Genomic DNA, 11,525 nt, shown 5'->3' with positions numbered 1-11,525 from the left:
GGGGGGATGGTGGGGGTGTGGTTGGGGGCGTGGTTGGGGTATGGTTGGGGGCATGGTTGGGGGGTGGTTGGGGGTATGGTTGGAGGGTGTTTGGGGGTATGGATGGGGGTATGGTTGGGGATGTGGTTGGGGGTATGGTTGGAGGGTGTGGTTGGGACTGTGGTTTTGGGGTGTGGTTGGGGGATGGTTGGGGGGTGGCTGGGGGGATGTTGGGGGCATGGTTAGGGGCATGGTTGGGGGGATGGTTGGGGATATGGTTGGGGGTATGACTGAGGGCATGGTTGGGGGAGATGGTTGGGGGGTGGTTTGGGGATGGTTGTTGGATGGTTGGGGGTATGGTTGGGGGTGTGGTTGGGGGATGGTTGGAGGGATAGTTGGGGGCATGGTTGGGATGGTTGGGGGGTGATTGGGGGATGCTTGGGGGCATGGTTGGGGGGTGGTTGGGGGTATGGTTGGGATAGTTGGGGGCATGGCTGGGGGTGGTTGGAGGGTATGGTTGCGGGGTGGTTGGGGGTATGGTTGGGGGTATGGTTGTGGGTATGGTTGTGGGGTATGGTTGGGGGTATGGTTGTGGGGTATGGTTGGGGGTATGGTTGTGGGTATGATTGGGGGTATGGTTGGGGTGTGGTTGGGGGGTGGTTAGGGGTTGGTTGGGAGGGTGATTGGGGGAATAGTGGGGGGTGGTTGGGGGTATAATTTGGGGGTGGTTAGGGGGTGGTTGGGGGGTGGTTGGGAGATGGTGGGGGGTATGGTTGGGGGAGTGGTTGAGGGGTATGGTTGGGGGGTGGTTGGGGGGGTATGGTTGGGGGAGTGGTTGTGGGGTATGGTTGTGGGGTATGGCTGGGGGGTGGTTGGGGTGTGGTTGGGGGTATGGTTGGGGGTATTGTTGCTGGGTGGTTGAGGGTATGGTTGGGGGTTGTTGGGGTGTGGTTGGGGGGTATGGTGAGGGGTATGGTTGGGAGGTGGTTGGGAGGGTGGTTGGGGGGTGGTTAGGGGGGTGGTTGGGGGATGGTGGGGGCATGTTTGGGAGGTATGGTTGGGGGGTGGTTGTGGGGATGGTTGGAGGGATGGTTGGGGGAATGGTGGGGGCGTGGGTGGGGGGCATGGGCAGGGTGGGCTGTTGGGAGGCCAAGCTGGGGGCTGTGCAGGTGGGTAGAGGGAGTGGATCTGAACGTGACCGTCAAGGGGTTGCCCTCAGGACTGGGTGCCTCAGAGAATGCGGGGTGCAGGGGGAAAGGTACCCAGGGTGGTTCCTGGGCTCTGGCTCGGGTGCCCGGGCCGACATTCTGCAGGAAACGTGGGATTAGACCACCCCCTGTTTCTGCAGTTAGACCGCATGCCTCAAGTTCCCTCACCGTCTGAAGGACTGGCCTCTGCAGTGCAGTGTCCCAGCTGGACGTGGCCTGCTCAGAACAGGCCTGTCCGCTCCCTCCTTCCAGAACCTGCACTCCTACTAACACAGCCTGCACGGTTGGCCAGCCACTCCCCCAGGGACACACCTGGAGTGTGCCCCGAGTGGTCCCCGACGCAACGCGGGTGCCGTCCTCCTCTTGTGGAGGCAGAGACGGAGGTACGGAGGAGTCGAGGGCTCGTCCAAGGTCTCGGGGCTGGGATCTGAGGGCGGCGGCCTGGCTCCTAACTGCATGCTGGCCTGCATCACTCCAAAGGTCAAGGTTGGCCTCAGGACCGGCCTTGGACGGGCTGCCTCTTGCCCTTTGTCCTCTGTCGTGGCAGCGGCCACTGCCAGCCTGGGTCCCCCACCCGCCCCACAAACTCCTGGGCAGGAGGCGGGGTTCCCCGTGTCAGTGTGACCTGCTCAGGGTCAGCCTGTGGTCCACACATGACCCCTGCCCCAGGGCTGCCTGGAGGGGGCTGCCTGGGGGCTGCCAAGTCAACACCTCTCCCAGTCCTGCCAGCTTCCAGGCTGGCAGAACATGCACTGTGTATGACTCTGGGCAAGTGCATAGCCTCCCTGAACTTCAGTGTCCATGAAGGGCTGCGTTCTGGTGTCACATGGCAGGTGAGAGTCATGAGGGCAGGGCCCATGGGTCTCAGGGCCTGGCCCGCGGCATCAGAGAGGAGTTGGTTGGGTAAGTATCTGGTGATCAAATCCGGCCCTGCTGCCTGCATGGCCTTGGATGAGTCCTTTTTCTGGGCCTCAGTGGCTTCATCTGTAAAATGGGACCATCAGCCCTGCCTCCTCCTGGGGCTGTAACAAGGACGCCCTGAGACGGTGAAGGAGGAGGGCTAGGTTAACTAAAGACGGGGGCACAGCCAGGGAGAGGTCACCATCCTTTACTGTAGTTCCCAGTGACCAGCCTCTTACTGGAGTGGCTTCCCCTTTAGGAGCACCCTGATTTGGTTGGAGGCAAGGTCGGGAGCCCTGGTCCCTGGTCCCCTTGCTCAGCAAGCCCTGCTCAGAGGTGGGTCTGTGCTGGGTGTGGGGACTAAGAGTTGGATCTGGCTGTAGCCCTGGGCACACGGAGACAGATGTAGAAGCAGCAAAGGGATTGGGGCCCAGGGTGGTACAAAGGACGTGGAGCAGACCTTGGCCTGGGGCTGGGCTGCTCACGGGAGGGCCCTGGCCAGCCCCTCTGAGGCTTTGTCATTGGTGGCCCCTCATCCCCACTCCCTCCCTGCTACCTGGAGCTCCCTGGGGATGGGACTGGGCTGCCTGAGCGCAGCCTCAACTCAGAGTATTTATTGAATGAATAAGTGAGGGAGCATAGATGGTTCCCCGGGCAGGAGCAACTCCAGGGGAGTCAGGGAGGCCCAGGGATGGATAAGGGCTGAGATTGGGTTTAGAGAGGTGGGGGCCATCAGAGCCTCCCCAGGGGGTGGTCTGAAACCCGGGCCTGCAGGTGGTGGGAGTAGTGATCATACTTTCTGAATCTGACGTCACCCGTGGCCTCTCACATACTTCCCGACACCTGGATCCTGAGGGCACTGGGACAAGGTCCTTTGGGGTAGGTGGAAGGGCGTCCAGGTGGGCATTGACCCGCCTGCGGCCCCGTGCGGCCTCTGCCTCTGGGGCCACTGGTCAGCAAGCTCCGCTTCCTGTCCCCGCCCCCACCGCGGGTATTTAAGGTCTGCGAGGAGCCCGCGGGCAGCTTCGGAAGCCACCCTGGTGGTGGCACCAGACCGACCTCTCAGGCAGCCTGACCCCTGCGCCTTCCCCGCCACCTGCGCTGTCCATGGATTTTGTTGCTGGAGCCATCGGAGGTAAGAGTGGGCACCGTGGGGCCTCAGAGAGGGCCGTTGCTCCTGGGGGAACTGGGTGGGGTGAGGGGGCTGGAAGGGGGTGCCCTGTCCCAGGCCAGCAGTGAGGTTTGAGGCCTCCATGAAGTGGCCGGTGCCTGGCGGGGGGGCCACGGGTGCTGGGAGGAGAGAGGAGTTTTTTCCCGTAGATGACGGGGCAGGTGGCCCAGAGCCCAGGAGGAGCTGGATGGGGGTGACTCTGCTTTGGCCTGGGGGGCTCGGCCTGGAGGCTGAGGGGCGGGCAGGGGTGGGGGTGCAGAGGGTGGGTGGTCTCTCCGCCTGGCCAGGGGGAGGCTGGGAGCCATGCGCATGGAGAAGGATGGGACGAGAGACTCCAGGAGAGGGTGGGCGGTGGGGACCGATGGCAAGGGCAGAGGTGTGGTGGGGGAGGGTCCCGGATGAGCCTGGCACCCCCTTGGCTCCCTGGCTGTGTGCACCCGTGGGCCCGTCCCCACCTGGCTGGGCCTCCAGCCCATTTTCACCTCTGGAGAGAAGGCTGTTGTGAAAGCCGCATCCAGGAAGGGGATCTGTTCCTCCCAGCTCGGCTCGTACAGGCTATTTTGGGTGAGGCGCCCTTGACCTCTGTCCTCTTGTGAAACGGCAGGGGCTGCTCATCGATACTTCTAGGAATAGCGTGGGGTGTTCTCTTCAGAAGGAGTGGGCAGTGCTGAAATGGGAATGACCCGGGCCCCGGCCTTACCAGTGGGCTGTCTGACGTTCCTGCTGGGGGCCGGGCCTGAGGCTTCCCTGGTCATCAGCCCCCTAAGGAGCCGGGGCTTGACCTGCCCGGGATCTCACAGCAGGAAGGGCTCCCGAGTCCCACATCTTCACGCTAGGGCCCTGGGAAGGCCTGGGTGGAAAGGGCTCCTGCTCTCTGTGCCTGGCTCTGGGACACGGGGAGGCAGACCTGGGCCTTTTCCTTGAGGAACTCGAGTTCTGGATTGCAGCAAAGCCCTGCAACAGCCATGTGACCAACATGTTTTCTGGCACAGGGGCAGCCCTGAGTATGGAGGTCAGGGAAGGCTCCTTAGAGAAGGTGATGGTGTGGCAGGGTTTTGATGGATGAGTAGGAGTTTGGTGTGGTATATGTAAGGGCTGTGCCTGCGTGCATGCTTAGTCGTTCAGTTGTGTCCGACTGTTTGTAACTCCAGGCTCCTCTGTCCATGGGATTTCCCAGGCAAGAATACTGGAGTGGTCTGCCATTTTTTCTTCCCCACGGGACCTTTCCAACCCAAGGGTTGAACCCGTGGTTCCTGCCACATCTCCTGCATGGCGGGCCTGTTCTTTACCACTGAGCCACCTGGGAAGCTCATGTGTAAGGGTCGAGGAAGGCAGTTCTCAAGTCAGTGAGTCATTTCTTTGGCTTCACTCTTTGTTCCTTCACTGGTTCATTCATTCACTTTATTATTTCATTCGTGCATATTTACTGAGTCCTGGGATACATAATAAACAGGGAACAGCCCCCACACACCTTACTGTTTTCAGGTGGCCTTCACTGAGGCCCCCTCCCGGGATGAAACCCCAGGGACCTGCCCACTCTCTGTCTTCCGTGTGGTAGTGCCAGGGGCTTGGACCTGGAGACCCCAGTGTTAGGAGAGGAGAAAGAGAAAGAAGGTGGCACCTGTCCTCGTGGCAGGAGGCAGAGAGCCCTGGTCCGGGAAGCCTCGAGTTCTACTCCGTTTCATGCAAACTTGTGCTTCCAGCAATCCCTCTTGGAGGCCTGGTGCCCCGGGCTTTCTCCGCCCCCAGCCTCTGCCTGGGCTGTGCTCCCTCCGTCACCCCCCGCAGCTGCGAGGCGCACTGGCCTCCTGCTTGCAGACAGACCCTTCACACACTGAGGCTTGAGCGTGAGCTCAGCCTGGCTAGGAGACGGCCCAGCAAATGGACCAATTCTTCCGGAACGTGATGCCGGAGGGGAGGGCCTGGAGCACCCTTGCCTCTCAGAAGGAGGGTCCAGGGGGCCAAGACTCGGAAGGAGAGACCATTGGCAGCCTGGCTGACATCACGTTACCCTTCTGAGCCTCAGTTTGCTCATCTGTAAAATGGGGGTCATGCTCCCCCTCTGTTGAGATGTGGTGTGGACAAGAAGAGCCTGGTGGGGGTCTCTCTGTGGGAGCGTGGTCAGGGCCCCTCCCTCGCTGAGGTGGCTCCGCCTCCTGCTCCCCTCACTGGCCCCTCTGGTTTTCTGACAGGTGTCTGCGGTGTTGCTGTGGGCTACCCCCTGGACACGGTGAAGGTACGGTCATTGCCAGACCCCTGCCTGGGCTTAGGTCCCCATCTATGGCCAGAAGAACTTTCTAGCCTGCTGGTCAGACCCTGTCTCTGCCCTCCACCTCCCCTCGTGTACTCAGGACCATCAGCGCCCCTGTTTCCCTGCTGAGACTCGGGTTGCTCACCTCAAAGGGGGTCACTGTCACTGCTCTGCCCACAGCACAGCTGTGACCATCAGGGATTGGCTCTTGCCCTTCCCGGGGGCCTGCCGACCTCGCCCCAGGCCTGGAGCCACCCCTTCCTGAAGCCCACTTCTCCCACAGGTCAGGATCCAGACGGAGGCCAAGTACACGGGCATCTGGCACTGCGTCCAGGACACGTATCACCGAGAGCGGGTAGGCCTGGGGCCAGGGTCATGGGTAGGTGGGTGGGCTCCGGGGCTGCCACACACCAGCCAGCCTGGCAATCCTGAGCTCCTCTCTGAGCCTTCCAAATGGGAATAGCTGTACCAGCCCCACGGATTCCTCTGAGGACGAGAGCTGGGGTTGTGGCACATAGGAGGCACTCAGAGTGAGTTCCTGCCTCCAGGAGAGGGTCTGGAGGGGGCATCTGGGGACTTCAAAGCTCAGGGGAGGACCCACCAGGCGGGGCGCCCCTCCAAAGAATGCTGGGTAGAGTCATCAGGGGTCCAGCTCGGAGCCCATCTGAAGGAGGGGTTTCAGGGACACTTGCCAAAGTGAACTTGGGAATCGGTGCCGGCCAGAGGGGAGTGAAAGAGAAAGGGCAGTGGCCACGCTGCTAATTCAGCACCACTATCATCACAACAGCCCCCGGGCGGGCCTGGCCTCCGGGGTGTTACAAGCCCCATTGTACAGCCAAGGAAACTGAGGCCGCCTTGCTGAGGTCCCATGGCGGGGGGTGAGGTGAGAGCCGGCTCCGTGGTCCGGGGCCCCCAGGGCAGCCGTCCTGCCCGCCCCACCGCCGGCCGGGCCTCCGGCCTGACGTGGGCCCCGGGGCCTCTGCCCCGCGGCCAGGTGCGGGGCTTCTACAGGGGCCTCTCGCTGCCCGTGTGCACCGTGTCCCTGGTCTCGTCTGTGTCTTTCGGCACCTACCGCCACTGCCTCGCGCACACGTGCCGCGTCCGCTACGGCAGCGCCGACGCCAAGCCCGCCAAGACCGACATCACGCTCTCAGGGTTTGCCTCTGGCCTCGTCCGCGTGAGTAGGGGCGGGGAGAGGCGGTCCGGGGGACCCCAGCGGAGGGGAGCGGTGGATGGAGGCGGGGGTACTGTGGCTGAGGATGCAGCTGACTCGGTAACCGAGGGCAGGCTAGGGGGCCTGTCTGAGCTTCTGTCTCTTCATCTGTAAGAGGTGTGCTGAGGTCACACATGTGAAGCCCCCAGCCCGGGGGGCTAACCGGTGGGAGCACCCATGAGATGGCAGCCAACAGTATGAGTAAAACGATCCTGTTATTAATATATGTCAGTATTGTCGGTGCTCACATTAAATGTTGCATTACTCTTAACATTAGTTAAATAACACATTAACATGTCGATCCCTGGGTCAGGAAGATCCCCTGGAGGAGGAAATGGCAACCCACTCCAGTACTCTTGCCTGGAGAATCCTTCATGGACAGAGGAGCCTGGCGGGCTACAGTCCGTGGGGTCTCACAGCGTCGGGGATGACTGAGCGCCTGAGCAGCGGCAGTCACGAACGGATGGATGGTGTGACTGAACTTGCATGAACGAGTCACACTGACCCGCACCTACTGTGTGGTGGGCGCTCTGCTGGCAGGGATGAGCAGCTGAAGGAAGGGCTGGCTCCGGCCAGGTGGGCAGAGCCAGTTTCGCGCCCGCCCCACCGTGGCCCGTGGGCCAGCATGGGGCTTCCCGGGGCTCACGCTCCCTTGGAGAGCACTGTGGGCCGCGGAGGCTAAGGGAGCCCCGGGGCGGGGCTCCCGGGCGGCGCTGCCTCCTCACCATGCCTCCCTCCCCCAGGTGTTCCTGACCTCACCCACCGAGGTGGCCAAGGTCCGCCTGCAGACGCAGACGCAGGCGCAGCAGCGGCGGCGGCCCTCAGCCTCAGGGCCCTCAGTGCCCTTGGCCGTGCCTCCCACCTGCCCCGTGCCCGCCGCGGGTCCGCTCCCCGGGCCCAGGTACCGCGGGCCGCTGCACTGCCTGGCCACGGTAGCTCGGGAGGAGGGGCTGCGCGGCCTCTACAAGGGCAGCTCGGCCCTGCTCTTCCGGGACGGGCACTCCTTTGCCACCTACTTCCTCTCGTATGCCATCCTCTGTGAGTGGCTGACTCCCGCCGGCCAAAGCCGCCCAGGTGAATGGCGGGGTGGGGCCTGGAGCCCAGGATGGTGCAGGTTAGGGTATGCAGCGGGGTGGTCAGCCCAGCCGGCATTGCAGCCTGGAGAGGAGACGGGCTGAGGCCACGCTGGCCCCAGGGCCCCCAGGTGGGATGCTCGTGGCCCCCAACACAGTCAGAATAGGCCCTGCTCCGGGTGCCTGCCCCACCCTGCCCAGTCTCCCTGGCGCGGCTTCTAACCGAGGCACCCGTGCGCTCTCCCCGCAGATGTCTCGGGCGTGCTGGTGGCTGGCGGCTGTGCCGGGGCACTGGCCTGGGCTGTGGCCACCCCCATGGACGTGATCAAGGCGCGCCTGCAGGCAGACGGCCGGGGCCGCCAGCGCTACCGTGGCCTCCTGCACTGCGTGCTGACCAGCGTTCGGGAGGAGGGGCCTCGGGTGCTCTTCAAGGGCCTGCTGCTCAACTGCTGCCGTGCCTTCCCCGTCAACATGGTGGTGTTCGTGGCTTACGAGGCCGTGCTGAGGCTCACGCGGGGCCTGCTCACATAGCTGGTGCCCCCCACCCAGCCCCGGGGGGAGCGGCGCCAACCTGCCAAGAGCTCCCAGGGGCCCCTGCAGGAGCTAGAGGCTGTGGAGGGGAGTGCGAGGGTCTGGACCCAGGGGGCTACTACCCCCCAGCACGGCCAGGGATTTCCCGCCCGGCGACGGACCACAAGAGGAGGTCCAGGGCCCCCCCGGCCATGGCCAGGTTGACCTGAGGGTCAAAGCCAGAAAGGGGTGGGTGGGCCCCCGGGGATGAGGATGTGTTGGCTTGGGGCCGTCTGTGCATTTGGTTGGTGGGGCCATCCCCGGCTTCCCTTTCAGCCTTTCCCCACCGCCCCATGTCCTCAGGGCACCCCTGCGTCCACCTGACACCCACTCCTGCACCCCACCCCTCCTCAGTCAGCTCTCCCTGCTGTGCGGGCTGCCCTTCAGGCCTGGGACTCGGGCACAGCCGTCCGGCGCCCACCTGCTCGGTCCCTGCACCAGGCAGCCCTGGAGCTTTGTGTGAGGTCTGGTCCCCCTTGTTCTGCCTGCAGAGCCAGGACTCAGAGGGCAGCTGTTGCTAATAAAATATTTTTGTCAGGCTGCTCAGGCATGTTGCTCTGTGGTCTGTGGGGCTGGTGACTGGTTTTCCCCATTGTCAGCTGGTCCTCAGAGGCCAAGGCCCTCGCCACCCGAGTGGCCGGGGCACCCACCGGGCGGATGGTGCATGGAGGCCCAGTCCAGCTCCCCCCGACTCCCCAGGTCTGTGCGAGGAGCCCGCCGCAGCATGAAGCCGGTTCTCCTCACACCCCAACCCCGTCCCAAACCCACCAGTTTTCTGAGTCAACACCGGGGCCTGCAGGGGGGGCAGTCTTTGTATCCTCAGCACCACTGGGTCCTCAGGCAGGTCATCATGATGGCTCAGAGGGGGAGCCAGGCCTGCCCAAGGCCACACGGCAGGGAGGACGGGGGACCTCACACCCGCACTTGAGATCCCAGCCCTCTCTCGGGCACCACGTGGCTTCCAGGGATGGTCCAGCATGAACGGCCAGGTGTCCACTGAAGCAGCCCTCTGGTAAAGCCAGGCGACCCCTGCCTGGACACTCACTCATTCGGACACCAGCCTTGACCGTGACTTTGGACTGAAGGACATCCAGGGTTCTGGCTGAATGGAAAACTCTTTCCTGTTCCCAGAAAATGTGGGTGGACCCTCCTCTGGCCTATCCTGTCCCAAGACCCAGGCATTTGCTTACACCCTGTGCTCTCTATGAGGGCACCTCTCCCCTATCTGCCTGGACAACCACAGGTCCCAGATGGCACTTCCTCCAGGAAGCTCTCCCTGCCTGCCCTCGGCTGCGGGAAGATCTCGCCTGCTCTGCTCCGCTGGGGCCCCCGCTCACCGTCTGGTCACTTATCCATCTCCTGCCCCCATCCCCACCCCACCCAAGACTGCAAGCTGCCTAGAGGCAGCATGCTTGGTTTGGATTATACCCAGGTCAGAGCCTGGCACACAGCCGGTGCTTGAGGGTTGTGTGTGATCCCGGTGTCATACAGCCAGTACTCAAATATGTGTGTGTGTGTGTGTGTGTGTGTGTGTGTGTGTGAGATACCGGGGTCATGCAGCTGGTGCTCGAGGGTGTTTGTGTGTGATACCGGTTTCATACAGCCAGTGCTAGGGGTGTGTGTGTGGGTGTGTGAGATACTGGTGGCATACAGCTGGTGCTCGGGGTGTGTGTGTGTAGCATACAGCTGGTGCTTGGGGGTGGTGTGTGTGTGGAATGCATGAATGTGTGAGTGAACGAGGCCCCGCAGAGCATTCCTGGGGTTCGCCGGCAAGCTGGTGAAGATGCGGGACGTCCTGGCCAGGTGCTGGCAGAAGGGGGTCAGCTAACAAAAGGTTTCAATGGCTGTCGAAGCCTGTGTCCTCATCCTGCCAAGAGCGCTGCGAGCCTGCCCAGGGGCTTTGGCCTTGGAAATGGAGTCACGCCTCCCTTCAGGGAAGGGTGGGGACTGTCCGTCACCGCGTGCTGGCCCTGCCATGCTGGGGAAGCGGCTCTGCCTTGCTCGGGCCACAGCCATGGAGGCGAGGCCCTTTGGAGCGTAGAAATGAAGGCTGGGGAGAAGGGCCGGTCCAGAGTCGATAGGGCACTTCCCAGGTGGCGAAGTGGTAAAGATCCCACCTGCTGGTGCAGGAGACATGGGGATGCGGGGTTGAGCCCGGTTGGGCCCGGCCCAGCTCTCCACCTGAGTGGGTTCTCGCTGCCCCCAGACCCAGCTCCATCGGGCCCACCAGACTGGGCACCCCTGAGGTGCCATGAGGTCTGAGGGGCGGACACCAACAACCATGGCAGCTAGGGACCGAATCCCACCTCACCCCTCAGACAGCGCTGGGCCGCACACCTGCACACCGCCTCAGGGCTTGTCTTGGCAACTATAAGAATCCTGTTTTTTAGCAAAACGTGGGGGATGGGAGTGTCTGTGGCCCTTACCAGCAGTCACTTTGGGCATTGACCTCTGACCCAAGGCCCAGCTGACCCAAACACGAGGTGTCTGTTGTTGCTTCTGTTACATCAGGGGGTGGGAATGAGGTCCCTGCTGCGCCCCAGTCATTGGCTGCTGTGGGGCCGCAGCCCTGCCCTCTGAGACCCCAGGACAATGCCTACCCTCCCCGGGGCCTTGGCTGTGGTCCCTCCCGAGAGGTGGGCACAGGGGAGCAGAGAGATCACCTTAGCTGCCTAGCCGCACCGCCCCACCATCTGCTGGGGGCTCACCTCCAGTCCGGAGGGAGTGGAGACTGGATGCGCTCTGGATGCCGGCGCCGTTCAGGGGGGAACCTCAGAGCATCCTGCAGGACAGCCCACGGGCAGGCCCGTCTGACACGGCCTCATGGGGCGGCCTCGGACGAGCCGCTGTGCTCTCTGCGGGGTCTCAGTCTTCCTGCCTGCAGTACGAGGCGGGCAGGCAGCGCAAGCCCCGGGCTCACCCTCATCCAGCCAGGCCCTTGCTCTGCGACCCCTGCAAATGGCCTGGGGCCACTGTCTGCACAGAACCTTTCAAACCACCCCCATGGCCGCCTCCCTCGACCACAAAATGCGGACATCTGTCTGCGTTCTCCACTGGCTGGCAGGAACATCCAGTGAGTGTGGGAGCCAGCACCACGCAGGGCTGAGGGCTAAGGAAGGCAGACGGGCCATGTCCGGCTCATTCCCGGAGCCATACCTCC

At 63.2% G+C, this 11,525-nt stretch overlaps 1 protein-coding gene across 1 annotated transcript; it reads left to right on the top strand.

Moving 5' to 3' along the window:
* The first annotated feature begins 1,079 nt into the window (after positions 1–1,079).
* Positions 1,080–8,911, top strand: SLC25A47 (solute carrier family 25 member 47). The gene is made up of 6 exons (XM_040256932.1): positions 1,080–3,222; positions 5,451–5,494; positions 5,793–5,864; positions 6,504–6,686; positions 7,466–7,796; positions 8,046–8,911. Exons 1-6 carry the CDS (start codon positions 3,195–3,197, stop codon positions 8,324–8,326), a joined length of 939 nt encoding a protein of 312 aa, XP_040112866.1. The 5' UTR covers positions 1,080–3,194; the 3' UTR covers positions 8,327–8,911.
* The last annotated feature ends 2,614 nt before the right edge of the window (positions 8,912–11,525 follow it).

Source organism: Oryx dammah, unplaced genomic scaffold (assembly GCF_014754425.2).
Source record: "Oryx dammah isolate SB20612 unplaced genomic scaffold, SCBI_Odam_1.1 HiC_scaffold_16, whole genome shotgun sequence".
NCBI classification, from domain to species: domain Eukaryota; kingdom Metazoa; phylum Chordata; class Mammalia; order Artiodactyla; family Bovidae; genus Oryx; species Oryx dammah.
This window is presented reverse-complemented; position numbering and strand designations above follow the sequence as displayed.

Bases quoted from the DNA above. Each gene is read 5' to 3' on its own strand.
- SLC25A47 (XM_040256932.1), top strand. From the start codon at position 3,195: ATGGATTTTGTTGCTGGAGCCATCGGAG. The intron at 5,865-6,503 runs GTAGGCCTGGGG...CCCCGCGGCCAG, and splicing joins ACACGTATCACCGAGAGCGG to GTGCGGGGCTTCTACAGGGG. The intron at 6,687-7,465 runs GTGAGTAGGGGC...TCCCTCCCCCAG, and splicing joins TTGCCTCTGGCCTCGTCCGC to GTGTTCCTGACCTCACCCAC.